The sequence below is a fragment of the Cebus imitator genome, unplaced genomic scaffold (assembly GCF_001604975.1).
Source record: "Cebus imitator isolate Cc_AM_T3 unplaced genomic scaffold, Cebus_imitator-1.0 Scaffold422, whole genome shotgun sequence".
NCBI classification, from domain to species: Eukaryota; Metazoa; Chordata; class Mammalia; order Primates; family Cebidae; genus Cebus; species Cebus imitator.
In genome coordinates this window covers 361276-378824 of record NW_016107737.1, presented here as the reverse complement: position 1 = coordinate 378824, position 17549 = coordinate 361276, and the positions used below count along the sequence as shown (strand labels likewise).

The following is a 17549-nucleotide window of genomic DNA, read 5'->3' as shown; positions in this document are numbered from 1 at the left end:
CATGGCAATCTCTATCTCCCGGGTTCAAGCCATTCTCCTGCCTCAACCTCCCAATTAGCTGGGATTATAGGCTCACACCACAATGCCCAGTTAATTTTTTTTTTATTTCTTTTAGTAGAGTTGGGGTTTCATCGTGTTGGCCAGGCTGGTCTTGAATTCCTGACCTCAAGTGATCATCCCACCTCAGCCTCCCAAAGTGCTAGGATTACAAGTGTGAGCCACTGTTCCAGCCCAGGAACATTTTAATAATGATTGAAAAACCATAAAGAGCTCTTAAATTTGATTATTTTTGTGATTTAATTTCTCATTGGTAAGAATATACCATTTTATGCCTCCAAATCCATTTTAATTTATGGAAAGGTTTCTACCTCTTTGTAAAGTTGGTTATCAGTGATTGTAAGTCAGATTGTACACCTTGTAATCACAGCACTAGGTCATTCCTGCTTATTAAGTATGAGGATCTCTGGCCGCAACACTCATAGATGTTGGTTTTATAGAAATATACTTTCCAAAAAATATATATATGTAGGTAGATGGATAGATAAACAGATGGATAAACAGATAGATAGATGATAGATAGATAGACACACAGATACATAGATTCTCACAATAAGGATTCTGGTGAGAGTTTCCTACTGAAGCTCTTAGAAAATACACATTTTAATTTTCTCTTACTACACTGCCAGCTAGATGTGGAGTTTCTAGCATGTTGAGGGAGTTCGATCAATGTAAAATGAATGAATGCAATACATGCAGTTTGACTTCAGTCAAATGGTAGCAATAAAAGTACACAAATTTTAACAATTAATTACCTCTTACAGAATTTTTTCTTTTGAACATTAATATTTTATTCTTGGAGGTATTATATATAACATGACAGTTTAGAAAATAAGTTTAAGGATCATCTGGACCTTGCCTAAATCTCGGCAGTTTTTCAGCTCCCTTAAACCTCCCTTCCCCCCTCAATAAAATGGGAAGAGCTGTATACCTACCTTATGGTCTAGTTAGGGGGATTAATGAAGAAAATTCATATAAACGGCTAAGTGACTAAAAGATAAATCTACAATCAATGTTAGCTGATGCCATCATCATCCTTGTCATTAACTTCACTGTTTTAATCACATACTGAATTCACTGGACTTTCAAATGGAGGGCAGCTTTTCATATTTGCTTTCTTACCAGCACAGGAAGATTTTTCTAATTTTAAAATGAGGTTGTTAAGGGGTCATATTGAGCAACATCATTACCTGAGGTCCAACTGCCGGGATACAGGATGACCAGGTGTGTCACTAAGCACTGATTCTAGGAAAGGGAGTCTCTAAGTTGATCAAGTTTCTAAATGGAGTTGATAAAGCTAAGTTTTTAAAACAGCAAAAACAAGCAAATAATGTCTTTAAATTATTGCAATGCCATGAAGTTATGTCTCCATGAAATATAGCAGATACAGCTTTTGAGAGGGCTTGAGTTTAAGCTTCAGAATGCTAAAAGTCAGTGACCTTTCCTTGCTGGCAATGGCTACTTTGAGATGGTAGAACCGAATCAATTAGGAGAAAATAGGGGGCCTCCTCAATGCATTGCTGAAATCTGAAGAGCTCTTTGCATTGTAGAGATTATCTTTTTATCATTCCACAAAATTAAAGCTTAAAAGTTCTATCCAAAAACCTAGCTCCGAAGAAATCCTCAAGAGTCTCCCATCAATGTAACGACCAGGCAGTACACAGGATTTTAATCAAAGGCCAGTGGCTGTCTACATGACACAGAAGCACTCCCACATATAGAACCAGTTTGTGAGGTTCATTCCCTTCTCTGCAATTCTACAGCCTAGCTGCACAATTGCCTCTTTTGTTTGTATAATCTCAAGGAATGAGTCGGCATACAAGGCAAATAAGAAAGCATGGGAAATTTTTGTCCAAACCTTGCTTCATGCCTGAAGTTCAAATGTGTTTGGTTAACCTTCTGTTTATTCCTTCTCTTTCCTTCAGGTGACCTTTTTGGTTTTAGCTTTTGCCATGGCATGCCATGGAACTCAGTGGCTCAATGGGACTCTGGCACCATGTGACAAAGAAACTCTTATGAGCTGTCTGTGAATTATTTCATTCATCAGGTGCACACATTGGCACTCCCTTTGAATGCCGCCAACCCTGCCACTGGAAATGGGAAAATGTCAACCCAACACATGGATACTTCCTACCCTTCAGATACTGAAGTCAAACAACAGATGGCGAACTCCAATTTTTGCTTCCTGTCCAATTGTTTTCCTGTTGGATAGTCTAAACTGCAATTCAGATTGTTGACCCTGGAAAAGTCAGCTCATTGAATCAGTAACAGGATGCTTTTCCCATGTATACAGATAAATGGAAAATTACACCGTGCATTGCACTTGATCATGAAATTGCCTGACATGAAAGTAACACGGCTGCATCCCATGCCTTGTGACCAGTTTACTAGCTTACACTTCTCTAGGAAGCAGAGTAATTAATCATCATTCTGTGATAGTGTGTACACACTGCTGCCAACAAATACGGAAGTGCTTACAGAGGGCAATACGTCTAAGCACTATGAAACATTAGTCATATATCTGATTAAAGGGTATGGTGATCAAGCTGAAAACCTGCTGGATGGTTAAACTAAGAGCAAGCATGGCTAATTTTCTTTTAAGAATTAAGACAGTCTTTTAAGTGCACTGAGAAGCTATGATAGGAATAAGCAAGGGACCTGGTTGGAAATGAAGCGAGAAAGCAATGATACACATGAAGACAGGACTTGATTTTCACACCACCAACGTCAATCAGAGGAAAGTACCTGTGAATTTCCTTAAACAGCTTGCCGGAGGGTATTTTGTGGTAACTATATTACTATAGTCTCTTTTTTTCGTCAATTAGTATTGTTAAAGAGAATCTTGGCTATAGAGTTCCTAACAGCAGCAAAAAATAAATTCCCTCCAATTAAGTAGTCTAATAAGCTATTTAGGATTTTACCACTTAACATTCTTTCCTTCCCATTTAATTTCGGCTTTCACTTGGATGTCATCTTGTTGAAAATCCATCACAGAAAACTATGTGAAAAAAAAAAGATAATGTTGTTAAGTGCCCCTGATGTTCAAAAACGAGCAGAAGCACAATATTTTTTCTAAATCACCCCAGGATTTTTTCTAATAATTCAGCTTCTTCCTACTAGAAATTAATATATGAAAATATATTGAGATGGTCAATATGCAAATTCAAGTATCATACTAGCTACTTGCCTTCAGTAAGTGCTATATGCATAAATTTGAAACAAAACAACATTTTAAGGTCCTTGATTATAATAATGCCTTGGTGTGCATATGTGCATGTATAATTACATGCATTTAATTTAATCATGAAAATATTATAGGATCATTTGATTTTCTCCTCTAAAAGTTCTCTTCCTCTTTTCAATTAACTGATTTCACTCTGCCCCTTTATAAGTCAGCTGATGGTAAGTAATGGGTTTTGAGCTAAACAGAATATGGTCACATTCCTCTGGAATTATGCACAGAAAAGAGTCATGTGGGAAGGTGGTGGCCTCTTGCCCTTCGCCTTCATCCTAGTCATGGAACAGTGTTAGGCTTTTCAGTAGAACCTGGTCCTCAAAATACTCACGTTTCATAATCATTTCTTCCTACAAGTTTCCAGTGTCGCCAGTGCTAAGAATTTGCCTGAGGGCAGTCACCTGATTAGAATAGAAGAGAGCTGGAAAGCAGCCCATGTGACCCCACATTCCACATGCTTGACTAGAGTGGAGATTTTGGGACTCTGCATAGTCACTGGAATCACATGGACTATAATGAGGGAAACATGGGGGTGGAGGACATTTAACATTCTCCATGCACAAGGAGAAGAGATAACACCCCAGTAAGTGGAAAACAAAAATGGGCCATTTTGGATGGAACGGAGGAAGCATAACATGAAGGTTATTTCATACTATCTTTCCCCTACCAAGAATATCTTATTTTCCCTCTCACAGAAAATCTATGTTTCTTTTCCCCAACATGCTAACAGAGACCAGTGAAAAGAAATAGGCTGCTTTGTGTCCATCAATAGAATCTATATACCGTCTTTTCCCCCAGGGATTAATTCAGCTTTTGATTAAATCTTTCTGAGATTTAAATCATGATGTTACAAACCTCCAAGGAACTCCTCTATGAGTTGTGACCTTCTTTATTACTCTCTGTTGTTTGATAAAGTACAAAGATTGATTTACAATGGAGTGTAGGATGTTTGAAAACAAGAAATAGCAATGAAAATTGCAAGATATAAGATTAATATAAATATTGCAAATGCAAAGTTTTAGTTAATATATTCTATAATTAATACTGAGTTACAACTGTGTAACTAGTAACACTACTGTCGAGCCAGTATAACAACATTATTAGGGCTGTAAATTATATCCAGTGATTAGCTAAATAACCCTACAAAGAAGAGAAAACCAGCAATGCTAAAAAGTAATTTCAACTCAATATCATATTGTTTATAGTTTAGACAGATTTGGTTTGGAGGACTTTTGAATTGAGACAATCTTCTCTTAAAAAAAGCTGTACCAAATGTTAACTTATGTTTGTCAGCCTAATCTTGGTTTTAATAATTATTTTGCCATTAGTATTAATAAGAGTGGAAGTGATTCAATGTTTTGAGGACAATATGAAATAAACCCTTAATCTCAATCAGGATATTCCAGTACCAAACTAGCAGCTACTAATGCTGCTTCTGAAAACCCTTCATTTTCTCTCTGCCCTCAAAAGATTTGTTAGGGTAAAAAAGTTAACCATTTAGGGATAAGTTCTAATGTCCTTGCTGGTTCCAACTAGAAGATTAAAAACGTCTTATGCAACTTAAGCATCAATAGAAAAGTTAGAAACTGAGACTTATCCATTGAAACTCAGGGGTGCTTCGTATCCGATTTCAGATAAATGCAACATTTGGGTGATAAAGATAAGTTTTTATTTTCATTCTGAAAAAATAATTGATGAATTTTATGCTAGTATAAACAATCCATGGGTGGCGTTTCTTATGTCATTTAGTAGATTTCAATACACTTCTTATAGCTCTTATCACATTTCCAGTATTTACAAACACTTTCTTCTCTCTAGGAGATGGAAATGCTGGGATATATTTAGCCACCTTTCCCCACTGTTGTTTGTGTTGAGTCTTATGATGCAAATGGTTGGGAATGAGAACAATCATCTGAAATTGGGCAAGGGCATTCTCTGTCATTAGGACCACCGTCATCTACCAGGCACAATGGACATCCTGACAGCACAATGTGTCTTCAGCTATCAGCTCATCCCATATTTAACTAATCTGATGACTTCCATACGATGGGGAACTGCATCCTGTTACAAGTCTTCAAAAAATATTCAGTCCATCTACAACAAAATTGCTTTCTATGCTGAATATTCAGTGTGTTTTTCCCTAGGGGAAAGAGCTTTTACTTAAAAATACACACTTCTCAGGGTTAAGTACAAAAATAGAGCTAATCCATTTGATAAAATCCCATGTCACTTTTCACCTCTGAATGTTCGTTATAGAAATCACCACGTCTGCCTTTGCCGTTTAAAAAAAGACAAGATACAGAAGGTGCACATTACCTTAGAGTTTAAATGCATCCATGAATATGGAAAAGCAGGGAGAAAGGGAGAGAAAGCCAGAGAAGAAATAGAATAATAATAAGCGAGTAATGGGTACTGATCTGAGAAACATGCCAGGAGTTTGGTTACGATAAATAAGAAAAGCAGAAGTAGATTTGAAACATTCGTTTCCCTTTATTAGCTCAGTGAGGCTGATGTGTACTGCACATTTTTTAAAAAAAAAAATCACAGGAATTTTCATACAATGAATAAAACCACAACAATACATGTAGAATTGGCAGGTGGAAAAAAGGCCCGGCAAGGGCTCAACTAATCGCTCACTTTCCCTCTTCAGCATAGTTCAACCAACAGTATTACACTTTCACCTACAAATCTTAAAGTAGCTCCATCAAATCAGCAGTTCACATTATTGAAAATGTCTGTCACATAGGTACAAATTTAGAATCATCACATTATAGTACATGGCTATTCTAGGTCATCTATAGATCAGGTCTTAGACTACAGTGATTGAAGTTCTCATTACAGCCATCAAGAAAGGACACATAATCATTACCTACTGGAAGCTCACATCTAAAGGCATGAAAAGATTTCCTTTTTTCAACTGACCCAAACATCATACCCCAATAGTGCAAAGTTCCCTCTCTGCTGCTTTGAATGTTGACAGCCCAAAACCGTTGTTCTCGGAGTCATTTAGCAAAAATTGATTTTGTTGCACTGGAAGAATTATTCTGCTACATCTCTTTAAAAAAAGAAAAAAAACCCACATTACTAAAGCACCAGTTCGGTTACCAAAATTGTAGATGTGGTACTTACCACAGCATGAAGGCAATGGCCCGCGGTCATCTAAAAATCCTACAGATCTGTGCTGCAATTTGCCTCCAGTGATGATGGGGTACACGTGTTCATTTGAAATATTCTCTCCCCAAAAAATAAAAATAAAAACGAGAGGAGCACAGCTTACATTTTGATGGGCTACCCACAGTGTCTGCAGAAGATACAAAAGCTCCACTAATTTCAGATGCAATTTGAAGTCCATTGAGGAAAACTAACTTCATGGTAACAATATTTGTCAGGCCAGAGGGGGGATAAATTAATCCTCAATATGATATCTGTAGTGTTGTCTTTTGATAAGAAAAGAAACCAAGTATTCCACTCATGTCAACAACCCAGGGCAAAAAGGAGAATGTATTTAAAATTGGATCACAAAAATTTAAAGGCAAAATAGAGAACACATCTGGTCCTTGAACACATAATAGGATTTACTAAATATCGATTTCTTAAAAATAATTTATTGCTCTTAATAGTCTTTTTATTATTATTCTACAACAGAAGATACTCAAAATTCAGAAAGAAAGACTGTAAACTTTAGTTTGGCGTTCACACAGAGTTAAAATACCTGCATTTAACCTACAGAACAACAAGAATTAGGCGGATTAAAGATGTGTTACTGTTGTAACGCAGAACCTGTGAACAAGTTTTTATTTCATAGTATTTTTATTGCTTTCTATCTACTTAGAAATAAGAAGCCAAAAAATCAAGCAAGCATCCGACAGGACAAACAGTGGATTCACTCAGAACACAATATGCTGGTGATAAATGAATGCAGCTATCAAAATTAGCTGCATTGGCCTGGGGGTGAAATCCATCTTATAAGATCGTGTTGGGTGAGAAAAAGGAAAAGAACAATTAAGTAGTAGGTGTATCATGTCTTCCAGAAAAGTCATGTCAGCCAAACAGTAATCGAATCTCAATTTAGAAACTTGAATACACACTCCAAACGTCACTGAATTCCATTCCAGGGACTCCACACTCAGATGAAATCCTGATGCTCAAATGGAGGTTTTTCTGAAGTTTTTATTGAATTTAGCAGAAGCAATGTCATCAAGAACAACATCATGGTCACGTCAGAGGCCATGCTAGTGCAAGTAGAAACACTGCTTCTGCAAAAGCTGAATTTCCCAAATAAAGCACTTACACTCCAACCTGACAATTGTCATGCATCCTAGGTAGAAAATTTCCACTGGCTTTACTATTTTCATCATCTCATAATTTATAATAAATAGGCTATCTGCAACTGATAAATATGTCTCTTTAGTAAACAAAGGAATGAAATATCAGTATTTATACAGGATGCATAACTGTAAAAAATACAGATAAATACCATCATCATACTCTGCCAAGGGAAAGAAATACTGGCTTCAAAGATAGGCTTCAGACACACATTAATTATTGTAAAAATCATACTATAATTATTACCTCAGCATTTTGTATCAAATTAAAATCACAAAAATTAAAACAAAACAGCATTTTAAAAAGATTTTTGACTTCTAGTTTCAAAACTACTGTTGATAGAGAAAATAAAAACATTTCTTAATGGTTACCCATTGAGAGACTTTACATAAAATCATGATATCTTCTAGAAAAATTTTAGATGAGAAAATTTCATTCCCCTAACAAATCCAGTGTATAAAACTTCAAAGAAAAACAAGCGACAAGAAAATGTGGAAAAATATCGCAGAAGTGGTTAATACCTTTAGGGGACTGGGATATTTTTTGACAAGATGCTTAGATCGAAGCTCACCTAAGGGATGGATGTGCGGAAAGCATCGTTTTGCTCTTGTTGTACTCAACAGACACACACACTGTCTTTTTGTTTTTACAATCAAATATATATAAGCAGTAAGTTCAGCTTCTAAATATGTTAGTGTACAATAATTGCTTCACCTCATAATTACATTTGAATAGTCTTGATTAAGAAAAATTTAGCAGTTTTGAAAAGAAGGCTGCATTTACAGTGCATAGCTGTAACAAAAAAAGAACATTGTTGTATAGTATATACATAAAATAAAAATACTCCATTTAACATTTGTAAATACTTAACTACATCAGAGAATGTAGCAATTACACTATCTGAACACATCTCAGAGAGTTCTACCTAACTCTCATTAGTAATGTAACCCGGTGTCCGCTCCTCAGAAAGAACCACTGAACAAGCTGCACGCTTGACCATTGACAAGGCTTTTGAAATTTGCAGTGGAAGATCAACATTTTGGACATTTACATGGGTGTCAGGATAAAGGACGAACTACAGAAACTTCAAAATGTTAGGAAACTTTAGCATTCTGGTGCCCGCAGTATCCTCTCCCACCCAGATTCCATGGCAAAAGGAAAAAGAAAAAAAAAAGAGAGAGAGAGAGACAGGATATTAGTTCTATGGAACCTGTGGTTTCTTCAGGATTGTCATATAATCATTACGTTATGAGAGGAAGCTTGCTTCAAGTTGATTCTGCACTTTCTTTAAAAAAACAGAGTACAAAGGCTGATGCCCAGACATCAGCGGCTGTCATTTTAGGGCGGTTTGTGGTTGGTCTGGTTGGTTGGTTGGTTGATTAGTTTTCTTTCCTTTTTAATTTATATATATTTATACATTTTTTTCCTTTAGAATAGAATATGAACATTTTGAAGTTCTAGGTTTTAAGTGTGTCTTCATGGAACTGCTGCCATTTGAAATGGTTTGCCCTTGCACATTCTGGTCAGGTGCCCCCAGTCCTCACATGTACCCACACACACTTCCCCTAAACCAAGTGCACACACCACACACATACATACACACACACACGTACATGTGCACACGCACACTCCATTACCAAGAGACTCCAGGAAAAGCAAAGCTGACACCCATGAATAAACATGTGCTTACTGGATATCATTCTGTCTCTTGCCTCTTCAGCAGCTGTGTTCATGTAAACCATTGTCGTTGTTGTTGTTGTTGTTGTTCTTGTTCTTGTTGTATTGTTGTTGTTTTGTTTTGTTTTTGTACAGAGAGTGTAAAGTAGGAGAAATTCCTATGTATGACTTGCAATAGTCTGTTAGGGAAGGACGCGCTGTCCCATGAGGTATTCACCATCCCTGTGTCATCCTCAGCTAGGGAACATGTTACCTGCGCAAGCTTCTCTGAGCTTCCTTCAGTAAACTATCAAAATCCAGAGAGTCATACTTGCTCTTGGTGGAAGCAGGGTCAAAGTCATCTGAGTTTGAATCTGAAAGAAATGCAAGCCAGTTTAGACACACACTTTGCTTATGGCCTTTAACTCAATCATTCCAATTCAAGATGACCAGATTTGATAACAACTTATCCAATCAATATACTTTAAAAAACAATGTCCAGATTTTACTGGATATGAATGGGTATATAGGAAGAGGATGGGGAGTACTGAGCTTTCAAAAATACTCACCTGTTGACTTATTTTAGGCTTAAACACTCCTGGGAGTTTGGCAGAGCAAATGTTAATACATCTCTGGCAGATAACCACCCTCCCCTTCCCAACATCATGTCAGATGACTTGCCCATGGTTCCTCAATAACTTAGATGTAGACGTGAGAGTATAAGCTGGAACTAATTTCCTATTCAATGGGATTCATTTAATTGAGCATAAAAGCCAGTTGAGTATCAGAGAAAGAGTCATGAGAACTTCCCCTAAACTACAACCTGCTGCTTCTCTTTGAGGCAGGAGGGGTCATATGATGTGGTCCTCTACTTCTGTACCTCTGGGCATCCCAGAAATATTGGTGCAAATTCTCCTCAGGCTGGAAGGTCAAGAGAAATGCTTCACATCCCAGGAGAGTAAATTTGGAGAGAGGAAATAAAGTGCAGGTATAAATAAAGCCACGCCCTTCTTGGACTCTTAAGCTAGTCCAAGTCAGCTTTTGGACAAAGTTTCACATGCTACATCAAATAGACCTTAACAAAACAGATATGTTTTAGGAATATTGAATGCAAAGTAAAATTATGTTAAATATTCCTACTTTGTCTTCACTGAATTCTACGAAAGAGTCAGATATTTCACTGCTCTTGGAAATAAGAAAGGGTGGCTTAGAACCATAATAAAAAGCCTCTTGTAAATATATTAATTCTTTTTGAAAACATTTATTTGAAGAAAAACAAAACCATTCTGGAAAACTAGCAATTCTACCAAGTATAAGCACTCCCATGCTTTTCCCAGAGTAAGTTACAAAACAGAAATGGTCAAAGTAATAGAAGGGTGTAATACTAGATACTACAGAGGCATAATCGTTGATCTAAAAAGTTGTTTTGCTGACAAGATTGCAATACCCCAGGCTCCCTAGCCTGATCATCCCCTTTCCCAAGCTTCAATCTACCTTTGCATGCTTAGATTTAAAGACAAGAAAATGTCTTTACTTATGTTTTCCTTTCATTCTCATCATCTTTTGTCTTTACTGACTTTTTTCCAGGAAGTTTTTTAAGGTAAGAGCAACAAGAACAATTACAATCTTAATCATAAAAAAAAAAAAGGACAAAACTGGCCAATCTTTCCTCAATAACATCTTAAATAGTCAATTCTTAAATTACACTGCCTTCAACGCTTCTCTTCATAGGCTAATGAATGGTTTTCTTGTATTGCTAAGGCCTCACAAACAACTGCTGTTCAAATCAAAATCTTTTTTGTAGAGATGAAAAAAAAATGTCTAGCTCATTGCTAGAGATTAGTCTGAAATCAGAATTCCACTCACATTGTAGATCAAGAGGAAAGATTCCTCTAATGATGGAGTCTGTGATAAAAGTCAGCCTGGAACCATCAAGAAAATATATACATATTTTTCCTTGAGGAACACTTTGAGAATACTTTAAATTTCCTAACTTTGCAATATTCAGTGTTTCTGTATTTTGATTAGCAAATATTTAAAAAATTGTGAAATAGTAGTTCTCAAGAGTTTCTTCACTGTGAACTATAGTATTCACATATGTACCCATTTATATAGGCACATTGTTACTCAGAAAACAACCAAAAAATATTTGGTTGCACGAGATGGAATGTGGTTATATTTAATTTCTGAGGCAATAACATCTATTCTGCCACTTTCTCTTCTGCTAATGAAAGGATATTGGAATACGGTAAGGTAGAATAAAAATGTTATAGGAATAACTCAAAAAGCCACTCTAATTTTTCAAAATAAATTGTTATGAATAATAATACTGTATTAGTTGAAACAAATAACATCACACTTATAGTCCCAGCACCTGGAAAACTGTTGGCACAAAAGAGGTACTCAAATTAATATTTGTTAAAGGAATATACTAATCTTAAGCACCAAAATATTATTAAAAACATGGTTGAAAATATTTATATTGGGATGTGGGAATGATTTATCAATGAATGGAAAAGGAATACATAAAGTTATATATATAATCAAGAATATTTTATAATACAATAAATTCATTTGAGTTAATAAATAATTTATAATGTATGTGTCATTTCTTTTTTTATATGTGTAAGTTATATAACATCATTAATTTCTAATCAAAACTATTACATTCATAATACTGACCCATTATTCTGTTTGGATACTGTAGTCCTACTTTAATTTCTCTTCGTTTTTCCCCTCTGACATTTTTTTTCATAGAGGTCTTTAGAAAGGTCCATTTGCTTATAAGACAGTAAATAGAAAGACACACAGACTACAGATCAAAGAACTTAAATCTTGGCTTCAGTGTTTTAACCTTGATTAAGTCATTTTAATCTCTCACTCTCATTTATAAAACTGGGTCATAAATAGTAGCTGAAATTGCTATGTTTTGCTCTAACAATATTGTAGTCACCATTATCTAGTTTCAATAGTAAAGAAATAGAATGCATATAAGCTGACTTAATTTGGGAAAGCAAGTAAACAGGAAAAAAATTGGTTAAATCTAACTAAAATGATAGGTTACTTTCCTGCCTTGGCAAAATTAATCTGTGTCACATCATTTTTACTTTACTGTTGTGACATACGTGTAAGCTCCCAGTCAGGACAGCTCCCATGCCCTGAAGCATGCATGAACACTAAATATGGTGAGCATAAGAATATTTAAATTCTTTAGGGAACAAAGACAAGACACATGAGAACTTTTCTGAGTTTCAAAGCTGATTCCTAGAGTTGATTTTTCCATTTTAAAACGACTTTACACTTCTAACTTCTCATCCCCATCATTTTAAATTATAATCCTAGCCACTATTTATTAAGCACCTATGTTATGCCAGACACCATGCTAATAGCATCACAACCATTTATTTAATCTTCAAAATAACAGTATATAGTATTTCACAAATAAAGAAGCAGAACTGAAGGTGTTGAATTGTTTGCCCAATGGCAGTGTTAAGCCAGATTTCAATCTCAGGTCTGCATGATTCCAAAGCCTGGCCTCTTTGGACTATATAGTGCTGGAGCCCAGAAAAAAGAAAACTACCTTTGTGCCACTGTAGAGCTTGAGGGAATTGGAAAAATCCATGCTACTACAATGCACATCAAACATACTTTTCAGAAAACACAGAGCGAGCTTAGCAATGGCAAAGTTTCTATTGCTGCTGGCTAGGCAGGGAGATAACGAGAGAGGAAGCATTCTTCTTAGAAATATTTCATGGAGACTCCAGTCAATTTGGAAATACCATCCAATCCTCCCTCTACCAGTGATGAATCGTGATCTAAAGGCCCCTCTAGGTAGCTTGTTTTAAACTCTAGATGTTTTGAGAGACTAGAAACATTCTGGCCTTCATCACCGAGGAAAATAAGTCAAATCAGCTCAAGACTTCAATCTGTCTTGACTGTTTTTATCAGCTAACATTTGAACAAATGACTTGCTACGTTCTATATTTTCATCCCTAGCCCTCTATCTTTCTAACAGTCAGCTGCCTCTCCCCTACTTCCCACTATCTATCTAGCTTGTGGAATGAATTATAGCATATTCCCTCTGAACAATGCACATCACCTGTATCAATTACTCTAGGAAGACATTCTTCGTTGGACAGAAGAAAAAAATCCCTGTATTTGGTATTCAATATTTATTTCTTTATACCAACCCAGAGAAGTGCAAATAGACATCTAATAATGCTGAGGACTAGATTTATGTATTAATTTTATGATTAATATTACAAATGAATTTGAAATAATTATGTCATATGTACAAGGCATTTGCCACTTTCCTTCCTCAAAGAATTTAAAGGCTTACAATGCACATATGAGATAGGGAATGACATGCAAAGCAACAAAATTAAAATTGGAAATGAAATTAAGATGTCCATTATCACATTATTTATACTATTGAAAAATTAAAAATTAGATAAATGTTTATCTATAATGTAATGACTAAATATAATGGTACTATTCACTCAGCAAAATATGGTGCAACCATTAAAGCATGTTAATAAATTATTTTTAATCTTGTAAATCACAGCAGGACATGAATTTATATATAAATTGAGAAAAGCAGAATTTGGAAGTTCATATATATAAATATATATATTTATATATAACTTCAATGGTAAGAAATTAGACATTCTGAGACAAAATACTGGAAGGCAAATCACTTCGTTGGTAATAGTGGTCATTCGTGGGTGACAGGTAGATATGTGATTTTATTTTATTTTTTAATTTTCCACATTTTACCCTTTGAGTCTATCATCTTTCATAACAGGAAAAATAAATACTTTGTATGCTTCAGTTTCCTTGTCTGTAAAATGGGGATGATAATAATAATATACAGCTCCTAGGAGAGGTCTAGCAATTAAATGGAAAATGCTTACAACGCTCCTGGCACAGTGTCTGGCATATGGAAGCACTCAAAATAACAGGTGTTTTTTTTTCTTTTGTTTTAAAGAAAACATAGTGTGATTTAGTATATGAAATTTAATTTTCTTCTGTCTAGCTGTAGTACATAGAAAATGATATTTCTAAGTAGTCCGTGAAATAATAAGAAAAAAATATGGGACTTTTGCATATTCTGTTCCATAAAACAATGATGGCAATGCTATGGTTTGTGAAAGGATTCAGGGTAAGCCTAGAAAGCAAAAACAGGTTACAAACACACACACACACACACACACACACACACACACACAAACACAAATCATAAACACATGTAGACACAATGCCCACACACATACACACATGATATCTGCACACATCTGCACAACGTATGCACACACAAAGCACAATACCACACACATACATGTTTAATATTCATACAAAACACACACAGACATACAGTATCCACACAGATACACACAATGCATGCATTCAAAAAATATAATGCTGCACGTACACACAACACACAGAAATCATGAACACAGATAGAAATACACAATATTCACATATGTACCTACCACAATTTTCAGCACCTGAGTAGATGGTACAAAGAATTTACACCTGTGCTTTCTTACCAAAACCTAGGCCCCTTTCTCCTGAAACTGTCTCATATATTTTTCTTAAAAATCAGTATTCAAACATTCCCTTTAGTAAAATTAAGTGATGGCTCAACCCAAGGTGCCTACGGATTATGTTTGCTCCCATCTTGAGCTCTACATTATGGATTCCTCATTGTATGTACAATAAAATCCATACCTAGGTCTGCATAGTTAGACTTGAAAAATTGCTTGCGTCCACAAAAGTACAGCTCGAAGTCAGTTTCGTTCGACCTGCGCAAAGTGTATCCATTTTCAAGAGCAGCAAAAGCATCACAGGTATAACGGTAGGTAATGAAACCATAGCTGTCTCTGCAATGGACAAAAGAAGAGTTCAAAGCTGGTTAAGAAGTGTTAGCATATGGGACTGTAACCCTTTCCACTTTGTGAGACTTCTCCGGTGCCAACGTCTGAGCCACTGCATCCATTTATCAGTGTGATTGTCCTGTCAAGCAGCTAAATACTTATTTCTGGGACAGGAAATCTCAACTAGAAAGATTAATAAATAGGGATGAAAGAAAATAAATAAGGTTCTGAACTCAACATGTCATCTGTCAAAGCACTTACATTGGCAACTCCCATCCCAGTAATCTTATGGCCATAATTTTTTACATACGTCAGCTTCTAAACAAGAAATAATCTTGAAGATTCTCACCCATCATCCCGTAGATTTACTGTGCACTCCTCAATTTCACCAAAAACTTCAAAACGGTCCCTCAGTTCTGTCCGTGTTGTGTCAGGTCTGATTTTACCGACATAAATCACACGGCGTTCTTCCTATGGGGGGAAAGGAAACGGTTTTGCTAGTTCTGAAGATGAGAAAGAACCTAGCCCTCTAGAAGGATTCATAAGTGTACAATCATGCATAATAAACCCCACTGAGTATGGCAATTAGAGCAAAACATACACTACAACTGAAGGAACGGCTACATTTGAACTGTGTTAATTCCCATTTCAATATCAACCTCTTCTCGCTCATATGCATTCTTCTCTTCACCTCTACTCTCTTCTACCTTTCCTATCTGTCTCTGTTCTACTCTCAGATAAACTGGACATATTAGAAAAGAAATCTGTATAAGGCACTTTTTAAAAATTATGGAACAATACCTATTAAATATTTGAACATTTGTGACTTGATTATTAATCAAAATTGTTATGAAACTGACCTTGTTTACCAAACTATTACATTTCTCATTAACTCAAATTTATAATAATGAAATGAATAAATTCTGACATCCTCAAAAAGAGTGGCTCTTAAACTCTACTATAAATAAAAATTACTTGGGGTGCTGGTTAAAGATGTAAATTGTTGGGTTTTATCTCAGCTGTACTAAAAGAAATGTAAGATAAGGTTCTACAACCTTCATTTTTAACAAGCACATCCCAGCGATTTTGATGGAGGTGGTCCAAAGACCATAATTTAAGAAACACAGTCTTAAATGTAGGCCATTTTAAGCCATGAGTCTCCAAAGAATAAGAGCTAAATAAAAGAGGCTATAAATTTCACTTTGCCAATAAATCTAGTCTTATTTTAGGAACAGACTAGAGGGGTGTGGCCTAATTTTCACAAGTGGAGTCAATATCATCATAATCTGAAAGTCATCAGCAATTTATAACCTACAAAATATAGGAATAATATTTTACAGCCTGAGGATAAATTCTTTTTTTAAAGAACAGCAATGCATTCTTAGTGTAAGAGGCAATCCTTTAACTCTCGTTCCATGAAGACAAGGCCAAAGTTATGGTGTCTCTCAAAGTTTTAAGAACATAAAGAGTTAATACAAAGAACGTGCTCACCAACTGGTTTGTATATATACTAAGGACAAACAAGGATAAAACGATTTTAAGGTTTCAGAGATTTAAGTTAGGTTGAAGCAAAGACTAGAAACAGAGGACTGAGGTACAGACTTAGCTTGCCCAAGAGTTTTCTTTGGATGTACTGAGAGTCCCTGGTCTTGGATGATGAAAAGAGTAATTCAAGCTGAAAACAAAAAGATGCTCTATCTTATTTACTGAATGGTTTTCCTTTTCATATGTCTGGTATTTGGCAAAGAATCTGGAAAGGAGTAGGCATCCAACAAGCATTTGTGAAATGTAACTACACCATTCACAGACCCTATATCTTCCTAGATGATAAGATTACTAATGTGTGGGCTTATTCTACCATATGTAACATTCCTGCCTCTATATTTTATTAGGAAAGTAAGTTCATCTGAGCCTTAGGTGCAAATAATCAACTATCTACTTGACATCTCAGGTTGGTTGTGCCTGAGGAAACTCAAACTACACCCACCTTACCAAAGCCCAACCCTCCAGCCTTTCCCTCTCCCCATTTGGTTCTTTCCCAATGTTCTTGTAACAGTAAAATGAACACCATCTAGCCAGTTATTTAGGACAGAAACTTAAGTACCTCCCTTTACTCCTTTCTCTTGGCTGTCTTCACATATCTAATCCTTCATCAAGTCCTATTGATTTGTATCTCCTAAATCTCTCTCTAGTCTATTTGCTTTATTCCATTTGTCCTAAGCCAAACCTCCAGCTTCTCTTTCTGGACTAGTATAACAAACAATCTCTTAACTTGAAACTGTGGATATGTTTATTCTCCTCCAATCTATTCTGCCATTGTTGTTAGAATAGTCTTTGCTAAGAAAACAGGAATCCAATGATGTCCATTAACTTCTTCTTTTTTTTTTTTTTTTTTTTTT

At 35.7% G+C, this 17549-nt stretch overlaps 1 protein-coding gene across 5 annotated transcripts in view; it reads right to left on the bottom strand.

Moving 5' to 3' along the window:
* Positions 1–5758: 5758 nt before the first annotated feature.
* PPARGC1A (PPARG coactivator 1 alpha) overlaps positions 5759–17549 on the bottom strand; it is a 297516-nt gene continuing 285725 nt past the window's right edge. For all 5 annotated transcript variants that reach the window (XM_017509808.2, XM_017509811.2, XM_017509814.1 and 2 more), the window contains 3 exons: positions 15500–15621; positions 15005–15156; positions 5759–9648 (listed from right to left, as the gene is read on the bottom strand). In XM_017509808.2, the coding sequence (XP_017365297.1) occupies positions 9545–9648; positions 15005–15156; positions 15500–15621 (378 nt within the window). In that variant the 3' untranslated portion in view covers positions 5759–9544. The remainder of the gene's footprint in view (positions 9649–15004; positions 15157–15499; positions 15622–17549) is intronic.